At 40.8% G+C, this 15,332-nt stretch overlaps 1 protein-coding gene across 3 annotated transcripts in view; it reads left to right on the top strand.

Moving 5' to 3' along the window:
- Positions 1-2,379: 2,379 nt before the first annotated feature.
- Positions 2,380-15,332, top strand: part of lims2 (LIM and senescent cell antigen-like domains 2) — a 38,063-nt gene continuing 25,110 nt past the window's right edge. Inside the window, exon 1 of one of the 3 annotated variants that reach the window (XM_030080123.1) lies at positions 2,380-2,502. In XM_030080123.1, the coding sequence (XP_029935983.1) occupies positions 2,474-2,502 (29 nt within the window). In that variant the 5' untranslated portion in view covers positions 2,380-2,473. Of the gene's footprint in view, positions 2,503-6,757; positions 6,788-11,567; positions 11,876-15,332 lie in introns of those variants that run through there. The other 2 variants (XM_030080124.1, XM_030080122.1) reach the window with 2 other exon arrangements.

Genomic DNA, 15,332 nt, shown 5'->3' with positions numbered 1-15,332 from the left:
GAGAAACATAGCCCCCCCTCTTACCACCATGTCACTCGAAATGACAAGATTGTTTATTTGTCCTGAAATCTCACCCAGGATGGAAATAATCAGCACATTGGTTTTCTCATTCCAGTGGCAGCTTTTTGGTGATGCCTTCATAGAAACTGAATGTATTTTTATTCAAGGCTTTTATATTTATTGTGGTTTGCTAATTTAAATTTAAAAAAAAGAAGATGAAGCTTAAAGAATATTATCTGCAAACTATTTACTAAGAATTCCCGAGCATTTCTGCTCTCTGATATCAAGTCCACTTTCTGCCAGGCTGCTGCGCGAGTGGCATTCAGAATATTCTGAGGTGAAGGCATTTTGGAATTTTTGTTTCAACTGTGAACAAAAATGACTAATGAAATAAATGGATGAAAACATTTAAAACTTTGAAAGTTTTTTTTTCCTATTGAGCCAGTAATTTTGACATGCATACAATCAAAATGAACAATCACACAGCAAAACTGAACAAAATACATTATATGAGTTTTTTCCGAGCAGTATTCTGACCATATTCATTATTTGTGTTGCTCTTTGCCTAGAAACTGACAGCTACTACAGTGCACAGGATGCAGCACAATACACAGTGTGCAATAATAGCAAGTACTGCTCTCCTTGCCTATGACAGCAAGCTCATCGTCTGTCTCTTGAGGCTTGCAAACCCTTCATTGCATCAATCCAACAGGGAACAGGGAGCCTTTAAGCATCTCAGCCTCAGCCTCCTTTTGTTTACAGCACGGATGGAGACGCTCGTTTTTTTTTCATGCCATGAAATTTGTGCGAGGACCTTTCTCACATTTTCCAAGTCCTCCTCATCCTTCTGCTAAGGGGATGGGGGGGTGGGATGGGGGAACTTCCTTTTAAGGAAATCTATGCAGTTTCTTGTAGTCCAGGGAAGGAGGAAAGACATTCGTGGATGAAACTGCCAGGGGAAATAAAAGTGAGAATAAACGACTATAGTTGAAGCTCTCACCTGCCTGAGGGGCATCAGGGTCACTATCAACCTTTAAATCCACTGTCAAAACATATATTTAGACTTTCTATTATATTTACTCTCAAATTTACCACTGATTATATCCTTTTCTTTTTTGCATTCAGGATTATTTTATTAAGGTTTTACTGTTTGTGTTTGCAAACTTTGCTTTAAAGTGCTGAAAAATCATCATCATTATTAGTATTAGTTGAAGTATAGTGCCCAAATTTGACATTATTGCCCTGCAAGTGCCCTCTTGTGTCTATCAAAAAAAAAATAAAAAAAAATAATAATATCAATAATAATGCTAAACTGTGGGTAGAGCAGTCGTCAGACATTTGAGAACACGGTTCTCAGTGCTTTTTATTGGTCTGGGATGGGCTTCTTCCCCCGCCATGTTGAGCTCTCCGTGCTTGGTTTCCAGTGGCCAGAGGATGAAGGAAAGCCCCCGCACATCCCAGTGTGACCGGCCTGATGCTCCATGTCTGAGCAGTAAGTTGTGTTGGATCCACAGCCAGCAGCCTGCCTCACTTTGTGCAGTCTGCTGGAGTAACTGCACATCTACTCTGCCTGCACAGTAAAGCTCTTGTCCTTTGTGGCAGTAAGCGCTTTATTCTATTTTTTTTTTTTTTTTTTTTTTTTTTTTTTTTTTTACAGGGGTGGAAGTCTGCAGACTGAATGAGGATACGTCAAGTTACTATAAATAGACCAAATAATATACCGGTAAATAGACGATTTGGGCTTCAAAATAAAAGGTGTAAAGAAGAACAGTTCAGTTGTTAGCAGTGCGGCCTCACATGACCTGTCTGGAGTGTATTCCAGCCCCCTGCGTTCACAGGACTTGAACAGACCTTTTCCTCAGCTGTGATTTTAATGTGAAACAGCTGTGTATACACAGGTGGTATTACTATCATCCGTTAAAGTTTCATGCTATTTATGTGTATCAGAACTTTTCCATTGAGCTACCTAAATGGATTGGAATGATATAATAATTACATTATTACTTTCAGTAATTTCATTATCAACACCTCCATTACACAACTGCCTGTGCATCATTAATGTTTAACCATCATACAATAAGACATTAATGTATTACATTACAATACAATAATACAATAATATCTTAATGTATATGATTTTATAATGTAATAATTATAATGGTTTTATTATTCCTATACTTATTATGTATTAACATGGTCGTCAGAGGGTGATTTATGACGCCTGGAAGCCTTTAAATGTATCTAGCAACAGTTGTTTGCCAAAAACGGGTTTATTTTGAAAGTTGTGACCGGAAGTGTCATGTTTTATCTCATCTAACTTGACACTGGTGGTGATTTCAGAGGCGAGGCTGCTTCGCCAATCGCCATTCTGTCTGCCGTGAAACTTCTCCCACTACATCCCAGACATTACAACATCTGGATAACCGCAGCTGGAGACGGAAATCCTCGTCCTGGTCCCGGAGAGAGAGGAGGGATGCTCGGCGTTACAGAACTGACCAACGGGTAAGTTGCAAGTTTGAAACTACCGGCAAGAGTCGCGTTAAAGTTGGGAAGTTTACTGTATTTTCCCTGGAAAACCCGCAGTCCCGGTGTGTTCACTCCTCTTGCGATGCAGGGAGCCCAATGACAGTTCCACTAGAAAAAAGTCATTTTAAAGTGTTTTGCTTATGACTAAACTTACAAACACAAAAGAACATGAGTGATGCCCTTATATAAGTTATTAGGGTCCACTTGTGAATGCGGCTTTTAGCTGACCCACCAAGCGGCAGCTACATTCACTAAAATCTCAACTTTTAGGCTTGGTTTTCTCTGCTGCTCGCTACCGCCCCCCACTGCGTTTTTGGTGGAAGTAAAAAAAAATGTACTGAATAGTGTACTGCTTGGTTAAATGTATGCCGAAGTGACGAGGACCGACATTTATACAAAAAGTGTCCAGCCTGTTCTCTCCTTTTTGTCTTTAACCAAAGGCAGCGTCAAAGTGACAGGTTTTCGGAATGAATTTGGCATGGGACGCCGGTGCCTGTTGCTCGAGCTCGATGTGACGTTCACGATCTGTCCTCGAAGCTCAGAAAGCAGCAATGCATGACTTACATTATTTGGTTATGAAGGTATGTCCATATGAACGGAGTGATGTAATGTTAGTTAAATTAGGATGCGGCTGCATCCATATGATGTTTATGGCTGCTGACCATCAGCAGTCCAGCTGTGTCTCAGAGTTCAAAAGCTTTTCAAAAAGCTGGAAGCCGCTGAGGCAGGACTCCGGTCTGTGGTCCCTGCAGCTGTGCAGCTTGATGAATAGCTTCCTCAGTGACAATGAATAAGGGACTGACTGTGTGGACTCTCAAATGTGTGTCTGCATTTTCCAACCAGTGATGTTGGTTGTAAACAGGAAAGTGGACCTTATCCTGGATGCTGCAACAAACATCTTTCCTAGTTGTGCTTTTCACTAAGGATCCTCACTACATATGTAAAGTATGTCCACCACACATTGTTGAAATCAGTGGTGGTTTCCCATAACCGCATGGACTGACTGTGGGAGTGCAGTTGCATGTGTGGTGGTCCTGCAAACTGGGTTACGATTCATACAGATTTGTCAAGGATGATTTCAGTATTTTTTTTTTTTTTTTTGGATTGATGTTGGTTAACCCCCAAATTTGACCTTTTACATGCCAAGAAATTAAAAAAAAAAACTGAAACAGCAATTAGGCCATCACAGTAAGTCTCCATTGATATCTGCGTATAAAACTATTTCAGGATGAGCAGCTGGCCCCATTCATTAAATCACAGTATTTGGTTATAAGGACACAACTGATATCATGATAATGCTAAGAAATTAGTTTATGTTGATATGCAACATGATTGGCTGATATATGTTCACATCACTTCGAACAATATGCCTTATTTGCTTCACACTTCATTTTGTGAGAGGTTTTGATTAGTAGCCTGTATGCTATTTAGCGTTAATTTAAATATGTGTGACATGTTTCAGTCCAGCAAGTCCCTCATGAGCAGGTATCATCCTTTTTCCCAACAGACTTTATTAACAGAAAGCAATAGAAATGCATGGAATCTGAAATATAATCCTCCTTTTTCAGTCCCTAGTTGTTCCCTTGAGGTTCCTCTTAATGGATCTTCCTGCCATACTCTGCCTGTGTGTGTGTGTGTGTGTGGCTCATGAGCTTGTTAGAGTTGTGAGGCAATCAGCACAGAAATCACTGCCCCTGTCAGGAAGGAAGCAGCATTTTATAGTGGGGCTAACTAGGCCACACATGCACTCGCACATACACACACTGATGTAGAAATGCACACACACACACACACACACACACACACACACGGAAGTTCTTTGAGAATAATCTTTAGGTGTATCAGGAGATAAAATATGATCTTGTGTCTGTAGCCCATTAGCCCAGGGTTGAACTATTCTGATATTCTGAAATGTTTTAATTAATCCCCTGAACTAAATTTCCCTTTCTTTCCAAATAAAAGGGAGAAAGAAAGAAAGAAAGAAAGAAAGAAATGAAGGGAAAAAATGCTGCTTGGACCTATCTACATATTTTTTGAAGCACAGATTCTTGTCTACAAAATAACCTTTATAAAGTTACTTTTAAAATTACTTTTCTTTGACTTGCTCTTCTTGTCAGGGCGTGAAAGCAGCATTTGGAGCATCATGGGACGCTCAAAACTAATGAAATTCTTTCAGCCAGCTGAGGTCTGGCACAAACCTCCTTATATCAGAGGTGGCCGTGATTTTGTACAAAAAAACAGTTTTGATCACAAATACTGTTCAGGCAACTGACACATTTGTCGAACCCGACACAGACGTAAAAAAAAAGAGAAAGAAAGCCAGTGTCCCTCCAGTCTCCAGAGACTGAGCTCCTCCCTGACCAGGAATGTCCACACAACCACACAGGACAGTAGTTAGTGCTTTCTAAACCATTTCCTGACCTTCCATTACCCTGCGCTGCTATTCACAGCAGGGTTTTCCACCAGGGCCAACGCTACTGTGTCTTCCACTCAGTTTATGCAGGGCTCTCAGCCGTTAATCATGGCAGCTGGATGAAGCTGGTCTTTTATAAGGCGCTCTGGACACCGGCCTGCGGATTACTGCATTTCCAAATTCATTACATTTTATCTGACTCCATGATGTGTTGATTCAAGCACAGCTTAGAGGAACGGCCCAGTCTCCATACAGTGGCCTTATTTGGCATGAACTTACCTGGGATGCAGCATCTGTAGTGCACAGGGTGCTTATGATCTATATACAGCTTTGGGATGAGATATATTGTAGGTTTCTCTACTAGTTTGAGTTGCTGTTTTAGTGCAGAGTTGTAGCAAAGCCTATAGAGACTAAACCACAGCCACTTACTGCTGTGACAGGACAAAGCATGCAGTACAGTCTTTTGCCCATTGAGGGCAGTGCTGAGCACTTGCTAAACAGAGTCAAGAATCTAAATACTGAAAAATGATCACTACAATTGATTCAAAATTACAAAAATCCTGTTATTTCTGTAACAGGACTATTACTGTCATCATTACCCTGCCCAATATTTATAATGAAGACATAAATATAAGCTGACTTGAAATCCATGATTGTAAAATTATAACAATATCAGATGATTTCCACCAGTACTGAGGTTTTGTGCTATTGACTGGTTGTATAACTTAAATGGTTCCAGATTCCATACATCTATTCTACGCATATAGAAATGTCTGTCTCCCTAACCAGCATCTGGCTGTTTTCATAAATGCACTGTAAGGAAAGAAAAGGAGAAAAACTGTAATACTACTGTAATATGATTTCACATATGAATGCTATTTTTACATTACCACTGTTGACATGATGATTTTTGCTGGGGTCTGGACCAAACACACACATTTTCTTGGGTCTGGGGAATATAGCACTGTCTCTGTGTAGCTGTACCACCTCAAGTCTGCGTTTCTAATGAAGAATCAAAGAATCAAAATTGTTCAAGCCTAGTGAACATTAATGTGTTTCTGCTTCAGTTTTTGCATCTGTCCTGTTAACGTGCGGCCACTAAACACAACAGTTACACAAGGAAGAATGAAACAACAGGATGTGCAGTGGCCCTCTTCTGCTCTTGCCTGTTCCTCCAGGGAAATGTTGTGTGTGTGTATGTGTGTGTGTGTGTCTGTCCCGTGCATGGATACTCTGAAACCCTGTATAATGCTATTTTTATTCCAAGCCCTAGGTCAATCGTGTTGCACTTACATGGTGTTTTATGAGTCAATGGAGATTCTTCACCACAGCTAGTGAATGTGTTTGAGCTATTTTTTAAACTCCATCTGAGCTTATTAATCAAAGTTGTGTTGTCAAAATAAGCCTTTTTTTTTTTTTTTTTTTTTTTTTTTTGGTAAATGCAGCGAGACAGAGCTGTGTTAGGCTTTCCATGGCAGAGCTATGATCATGGTTGACTATCCATTACCAACCCTGCAATATGTGGTCAGTGGTAGTCGGTGCGCTGGGGTTATCCCCATTCCTTTTGACACCTCCCTATATTGCCTTTGACTGTTTTCACAGCAGGCCTGTGATAATGGCTGAGTCTGCCCACTGAGGGCGTACACTCATCTGTCACAAACACATATTGGCACATAGGCACAAGTGGACACAAACATTCACACCCCTTCACACACACACACACACACCACACAGGAAGTGATGTGGCCATGCACACAGAGATAGCAGCAACAGGAGTGTTTGCAGTGACAGCAAAGGGACTGCAGCAACAACAGTAGAGACCTCACTGCAGTTGGAGCCAACACTTTGGTAAGCTGGGTTCATTTTCTTGGTATTGGTGTGGCTGCTGTTGTGGCATCAGCTGTAGGGCCTTTTCATGGCACCAGCGAGGCTCCTGCACTCGTCTTGCTGCTTATCTAGTGGTCCATCTTAAATTCAAGGGTGGTTACACTGCTGCTGTTGTGAACGGCTCGCAGAATCCACTGATGTTTCAAGCATTTGTTTGAGTCTTTTACTTTGTGGTGGCCTCTCAGTGTGATGATGTGCTTTTACTGCTTTTTCATTATGTTAGGCTATGTCATGGTTTTGTCTGTTTCATTGTCACTGGCTGATAGAACACTATAGTGACACAAAAGTGTAACCAGATCATGAGATAAGATTAAGCTTTTACATTTCCATTTTAAAGCAAAGTAGCGTGTTGGCTTGTATAGTTGCCTGGGTGTTATATGAGTCCACACGGTGGTGAAATCTCCTCAGTAGTTGCTCTGTGCTCCTCTGGGCTGCTAATCCAGAATAATGTACGTGTATGTCTCCATTCACTTCTATAGCAGAGCAGAACAGCTCCCAAAATAACACTTTTAGCACATAAACATATGCAAACAAAGCAGATTGTGACAATTCTGCACTGTGGCACAAACAAGTCCCCTCGTCAGTTAAGGGAAGTTAGTATTTTCAGGTTTCAAACCATTTGAAATGCTAGCAGTTTGAATGACTCAGTTGCTAGAATAGGTGTTGTTCCTGTGTTATCCACTGAGGGGCAGTGTACTCATATGGCAGATGACGCTTTCAGAGTGTGTGGGGGATGTCCTCTGCTCAGTTGCAGCAGGATGGGAGTGTGCCCGCATGTTTGTGTAAGTGTGTGCACATAAATGCATCCTCATGCGTGTTTCTGACAAGACCGATGCCCTTGTCTCATTTAACCAGCACATTCTTGCATTCTGCACTGCGGAACGAACACGTTGATGAGCTCCGACCATGCCGCCAAAAGTCAGACGTCGGCAGTGCAGAAGTTGTGGCAGAGACAGTTCCTCTAATAGCCATGCAAGTAAATGACAACACAGCACAACTCGACTTCAAGCTCAAAACAGAGAGTCAATACATTTTACCACAAGAAGAGGTTCATTTCACTTATTCTAAGGGAGAATTTATGACAAAAGAGCAAGTAGTTGACACACATTGGCACTGACATTGAGGTTCATTAATTAAAATTAAAAGTTCATGAATGTCATCAGAGGCCCAGCCTAAATAACAAACTGATAAATATGTTTGTATTAAAATGAATGGGAACCCTATAGCTTTGTAATATCAGAACATGAAAAATTTTTGTAACTTTATTATAAATAATTCTAAAAATGGTGGAAAAAATGATAAATGAACCATGATGCCTTGCGCTACACACCTCAAGTCCAACTACCTCTGTGTCTGTGGAAAGTGGTCAGATTTCATCTGGCTGCTGGCAGCTTCCATCCTAAACTGGGGTAGTGACTTTCACACACTCACACCGATTGAACCCTCATGCTGTCATCACACACATCGCACAAATTCACACGGTGTTACTCAGATCACAGTTGAGCATTTATCAGTTTCAATCCACTCAGTTCAGAATGCATGCATGTGTGTGTGTGTTTGTGTGTGTGCCTGTGTGTGTGTGTGTGCTTTGTGAGTCCGTGTTAGTCAAAGTCATGTGGAATGCTGAGCAGGTTAAGGCAGGCCGTTGAAGGTGCAGCTGTACGGTGTGTGCACTCAGGACATTATGAACCATTCATAATCTGTATATTAAATCACTCACAAACACGTGCACACACTCAGACTTGCACACACAGTTCTTCTTCCTCTGGTTTCATCAGCTATTTGTCTACTTCTAACCACGGAAACAACGCCGAGTTGACAAACCCAGAGAGACTCCATAGAGATCTGTCCAGCATCTGTGCCTTTTTAAATACAATTTAATCTCACAAACTTCTTTTTTCCCTTCTTTCTCAAGCTTCTTTTTAGCACTGGCAAAATAGTCTAAACTGAGGCCAAATTGTTCAGATTTTGGTAAAAGCAGAAAAATTTCAAAGCTCTACATTGATAGTTCGCTGCTCAGAACATTTTCCGAATTTGACAAAGAGCAAAAATGGTTATTTTTGTTTTTCAGCAAATAACTCTTCCTGTATGTGTGATGGATTGGATCATGGACCATGATAGCACTGAAAAAGTAGGCCCTGTGGGTGTGTGGACCAAGGGTTGTAATAGTGCCAAGGAAAACGCTATAAACTGGTCAGGTTGTCATGTAACAGTTAATTTAATCATTTTGTGTGGTGAAATATATTGAAGTGACAGGTTTAAGAGTACCGAGGAAATTGCCATTTTATGACCTACATTTGACAGACGTGGAAATTCAAGAAGTGCAGTGCACCCTGACAGACTTCATTATTCAGCTGGGGGCAGATTGGTCCATCCGAAAACAGTCTGTGTGCTCATTCTTCAGTCTGCTCCGTTTTAACACACGGCCGTGGATGACAGGGTCCTGGTGCAGCTTGAGCTCTGTTCACATCTCTTCTCCAGCTTGTTGTTGACTTTGTTTTATTTGCATTCCTACCGACCAATCCTGTGCGTCTGCTTTGATGACATCACAGGGCCTCATCTTGTATTGTTCAAGACTTGAAGGCGCAATGTGCATCTGTTGCTCTCTCTCTCTCTCTCCCTCTGTGTGTGTGTGTGTGTGTGTGTGTGTGTGCGTGTGTGTGTTGTGGGGGCTGACTGGACTTCTCAGGAATCCCTCTGTCAGTAACAGTGTGGATCTGTTTTGTTCCCACATAGCAACATGAAATGATGCATTATTCATAGATTCATATTTCTCTCTCTCTCAGCAGCTTGTTGTGTGACTCCTGTGGTTGTACTCAAACACATGTTACAATACGCAAGAGTACAAATGCCAGATCATGTAATTTGGACGTTTTCTCCCCACATCTGAGTTAGTGAGAACTGGGCATGTCAGACAGAGAATATGAAGGGGGCGATGCGGTCCGATGGAGGATGTGTCATAATTTACGGAAAGCGTTCCAAGCCAGTCATTCAAGGCAAATCAAGACATAATTCACACTAATGAATCAGTTCAGTTCGGTATTTTGATTCACATTTGAAAAAATGACAGTAGTGCAGCCAACAGCAACAGAGTATGTCCAGCAAGTGAACTACAAACCCATGCACGGAACAGCTGAGCAAACAAATCACTCACATATTTTGATGAAATAAGTGCATTTTTCAGATTGTTTTCCATTCAATTTCCTTTTTGTAGCCAGTGTTGTTGAAATGGGCGGAAAAATGTTTAATAATTACTAACACACATTGAAATCATGATGTCAGTATGTTTTGTGCTGAAAGTTACAACTTAAATTATCAGCGCTATTAAAAGAATAACACAACCAAGGCCATATGCTAACATGTGAAATACACAAGTGTCAATTTATGTAAATAGTGAAGACATTCCAATAGTGTTTCTGCAAGTGAAACACACTTATGGCTGCATACAGAGGGAGGATACATATAAAGTTTACTGAAAGCCTCTGTTTACACTGAGCTGTCAGCAAGTTGGACCGAGAAAGGAGAAGAAGAGAAATAGAATGGTTGATGTTGACTCAGATTGAAACTACATGGCATGTATGTGACTTTTTAGAATTGCACTAATCGATGATTCTAATGATCATCTGCACCATTTATAGCAGCATTTGGAATATCAGATAAAGTATTTCAAATAGCTGTTCTAGCCACACAATCTTTTTTTTTTTCTTATAGAGTGGAATATGATCTGATTTGACTATTTGCTGAGTGTTTTCTTAATTCAGACTAGTCGTGCAATAGAGTAGAAAAGCTCCTTTTAACCATCAGTGAAATTCATCTTCCCTATTGGCTACCACAATGATGCTCACAGATACAAATACATACTGTAATTATGTTAATAGGTGCAAATCTTTGTTAATAGGTGCAAATCTTTTAATTTAGCACCAGATGGAAACAGTGTTCAGTGATACTGCTGGGCCAGTGTCAGACTGATTTAGAGCAAAGGCAGTTTGGATAGCTTGGCAAGAACTCAATAATGTCATTTAGGATCTTTCAGTAGAATCACATGGTGATGAAATAGTGATTTCAGGATAGTGTGACACACAGTTCTGATGGAAAAGTTGAATGAAATATTTAAAAAAAAAAAAAAAGAGCTTTGTTTGACATCACAGCTAACGTCATCCCCCAGTTGAATGGAACAAACATTCATTTGAGGATTTAATGTGATTTTTGCATACATGTCATGATAACACATTGATATAAAAAGTCTTTATGAATATCATGTTATTTACTTCAGTTATATCGCTCAGCCCTTGTCCCTGCTCTACATGCACATAACCACTTATAAAATGATAAGAGACTGCCATCAAAAATGCCTCCAGCTGCATTTCTGTAGATCTTTCTTTTTCTCCTCCTCTCACTCTTTCCTACACTTGTTTGTCTCGCTCACGCTGTCTTTCCACACAGCAAAGGAGCGAGCCGGAGAGAAGTAGGTGGCAAATAGAGACAGAGAGGGAGAGACGACAGAGATAAAGGGCAAGACATCTGTCTCTCGCCCTCTCTCTGTGTACTTCTCTTTCTCTGTCTTTGAGGAATTTTTTTTCTCTCTCTCTCTACCTGCCTGAGGAAGGGGAGGAGGGGCGACAAGCAGCTGATAGGTGTGCTGACTGTGAAACCACACCTCTGTGTGTATGTGTGTGTGCGTGTGCACATGTCCTTCCTTTGGGGTGTGTGCCCTGGAGGTGTGTATCTGTGAGTGTGTGTGAGAGAGAGAGAGAGAGAGAGAGAGGAGAGAGGCACGAGACTAGACTTTCTCATTTGAATCGAACATTCACACACACACACACACACACACACACATGCTTCCTTTGCATTATTTCTAATACAGTGGCCTGAGTTCTACCAGCAGAAAGAGGAGGAAGGAAGGAAGGGGGGAGGGAGGGAAGTACAGCAGGAGAGAGGAGAGGGAGAGATGAACTCTCTCAGGCTGAAGGAGTTGTCAAACTCAGACCTGTACAGGCGCAGACAGGAGAGACCAGACAGCTATGGAAGTCTGGCCCGGGACAGCCTCAGGTGAGTCTGGCTCTCTCTCACTACACTCTCTCTCTCCCTCTCTCCCTCTTTCGCTTGTGTCCGTTTGTGCCAGTTTGTACTTTCTGGAGAAAAAAACAGACTGCACAGTTGCTAGAAAGTAGTTCTTTAGGCTGCCTCTGTGTAAGGATGCATACAGTATTTTTAAATTAGCAGAATTAGAATAACTTAAAAAGAACTAGACTGGGTCATTTACTCTGATTTGCTTTTTTGTTTGTTTGTTTTTTACATTGGCTGTCAGAAGGACCAGCATCACGCTGTGTGTGAGACTGTAGGATTTTCATTCGGTCCCTGCTGAGCTGCCATTTAGTATCAGTAACCTGACCAACTCATGTACTGATCCTTTTCCCGCTACGTTTCACCGCGGTCTCATGGAAGGACTGATTTTCCTGCTTCATGTTCCTCAGTGACTCAAACTGCGTGTGGAAGTGTGCTGCGTCATATTCACATTCACATTCAGCTGAGCTACCTGACAGTAAAGGGTTCATTTGTGTGACATTACTATCACCAAATTATAAAGACTCCCAGATATCACTACAATTTTGGCAAGATACACCAGACGATTGGATAATCGCTGTTTTAGAGAATGTAAGGTTTTAACTTTGGTTTTTGTGCTTTTTGTTCGCACAGAAGTAATAAAAAATCGTCTCTAGTGACACTGCCATCTAGTGTTTCGGAACTGTACAAGCAGGGTCACCAACACAACTTGAAATGCTTACGGTGCTATGGCCAGCAAAACCAGCGTTCAGCTGTAGCCGGTCCACACTGTCCTGCTTTGTAGAAATCGAAATGCCTTGTGAAACCATGGAGCTAGCACTAAGATAGTTTTCCCTTGCTTCTTTTAAAACGTACAAGGGGTCATTACAGGGCCACAGTCCTCACCGGAGTCCTTGAAGAGCCATCTTTTCTCTACATGTCATGTAGAGACAAGGATGGATCACGTTGAGTGTTTGTTCAGTAAACATTTCAGCAGTTGATGCTGAATTTCTCTTCGCTGTGTGGCCTGCAGCAATAAATGTACAACATGTGCACTGTTTTGCAATATTGATTTCACAACGTGCAACATCAGTGAGTCAAGGAGTTTCTCTCTCTATGTGTGTGTGTGTGTGTGTGTGTGTGAGACAGAGAGATCGTGCAGTGATTACAGGGCTATAGTAATGTAAGGAATGCAGACAGAGAGAGGGAATGCTCTCTTCAGAGGTGACCCCAGCCAAACAAGACAAACTGTTGCAGAGAAGAGGATACACACTGACTATGCCTTACACACATACACACACACACACACACAAATGCATACCTTTCTCTCCACACCTTGGTCTCTCTTAGTATGAGATAAAGTACTACAGCACTGTTAATTTGCTGACATTAGTAGAAGTTAAATTACTAGATCTGTTCCCCGGGCTGCTAATCTACAGTACTGTATTTTTGTCTATCCACTCACTTCCAAAACAGCTCCTAAAATAACACCTGTAGGACATAAACCCACACCAACAAAGCGGATTATGCCCATATGAAAAGCATCAAGTCCCGGTAGGCTTTTTTTTTTTTTTTTTTTTTTTAAAGGTACTTAAGCATCTCTTTTCCTGTTATTTTCTTATTTGAATTGGAAAGTAGATCTGGCAGGTCTGCAGGAAACTTCCCACATAGTAACCTTGTCAAAACAATCTGATTGAACTTTAGCAAATAATTGTAATTACATGAAAAAATGGGAACCAGGACTTCTTTTTTATTAGTAAAATCTATCTTGTTCACATTAATGTGCCTCAAGTGGTATTTTGGTTGTTGTTTTGCCACACTATGGAAGTGAATGGAGAGACAGAAATCCAGTATTGTGCATTAGCAGCCCAGAGGAGCACAGAGCAGTGGACTCATATAACACCCAGGGAACTATACAACCCAACTCTCTACCAAAGATCAATTTTCCTTAAAGAAAAAATAAAATTACTAACTTAAAGAAATATTCAAAACCATACAAATACACCCACCATGCTCCCACCATGGGAGCTGTGTGTGGTGTGTCGTGGTCTGTCCTGTAGCGACAACAAGAACCTGACCTCTGACAGCCGTCATATCCTCTAACAGCAAGAGGTGGAACATGGAGTCAGGGCACTTATGAAGGGCGAAGGGAACAAAAAGAACAAAACAAAGGAAACTCCGATCATGAATTATGTTTGCACACTCGTTTAAGTGTACGCTCTGTGTGTGTGTGTGTGTGTGTGTGTGTGTGCGCGCGCACACTTGTGTTAATGTGTACACATGCTCCATGACTTGCCAAAGGGAAGATGTTTTGGCCGAAGCAGCCCTCATGTCTGTGTTGCCATGGTTACTGTTGACACAGTGTGTGTGTGTGTGTGTGTGTGTGTGTGTGTACGGGCTGTGTTTAGTTAGTTTGTTCAGTTTGAGTGTGTTTGTCTAGCACCAGCTGAGGATTAATATCAGTTTGCTCATGTCTGCTCTGGCAGGGAAAATACATATGAAATCTGCATACAGAATCTTTTTTGAAATGTCTTCGTAAACAAAGTGATTTGTCTGTAAAAATGCATTTTGAAATGTTTATAACCTGATTATTTGTGCTTTACTAACATACAGGATCTGATTTATCTGTCCCAAGTTCATTTTCCACCAGTATAGCTAGAGGGAAATTGGCAGGGTAGTTGTGTCTGATGCAGAAATGAACTCTTGAGCGCCCCCTTGCTGTTTGAATTAGCTGATAAAGGATGCTTTGCCTCTTCTTTTAATAGTCGCAATGTTTAATGGTGTGATGTGAATTTGTTACATGCTTTTTTTCTGAAAAAACTTTTTATTTTCAATATCAGATAAGTTTTACTTAGTTTTTAAAGCAGTTCCTCTGGTTTAGTGTGTTTTATTATATTAGTGTATTTTTTTTATTGTTAATTTCACTGTTAGTTGTAGGCTTTTTTTGTAATATGGGTATTTGTAAAGGGTGAGATTTGAAAAGGTCAGAAAAAGTATTAAAGTGTAATAAAAAAAAAAAAAACATAAAAAATGCTTTCACTTAGGACAGATTAACAATCAAATCAACCCCAGGAAACCAGATAACATGCTAAATTAATGGAAGAAATGGGACCAAAAGATGACCCTCCCAGCGTCCTTGGCAAGGTAATCAGACATAACAACTGGCAAAGTCTCTAACCTGCATATTCAAAACAAGTGGTGAGGTTACCCTTTAGGTGATTACTGTGCATTTCACATGGCAAAATTACCAGCAAATTATCATGTCTAAACAAAAGCAGCAATCTCTGTCTTTATTGGTCGAAACGTTGGTTTAGGAAAAGAGTTTCTTCTTGGATAAAAGCTAGAGAGTTTATTTGTATAGTTGGCACAAATACAGTGTGTGAGATGCCGCTGCAGTTTCATAGGAGAATTTTTGGTGTCTGTCGAAATATGTTCATTTTTTTTTTGTAGAGCCACCATGGAG

This window comes from Myripristis murdjan, chromosome 21 (genome assembly GCF_902150065.1).
Source record: "Myripristis murdjan chromosome 21, fMyrMur1.1, whole genome shotgun sequence".
In the NCBI taxonomy this organism is placed as follows: Eukaryota; Metazoa; Chordata; class Actinopteri; order Holocentriformes; family Holocentridae; genus Myripristis; species Myripristis murdjan.
The sequence above is the reverse complement of the archived record's forward strand: the minus strand, read 5'-3'. Positions and strand labels throughout refer to the sequence as shown.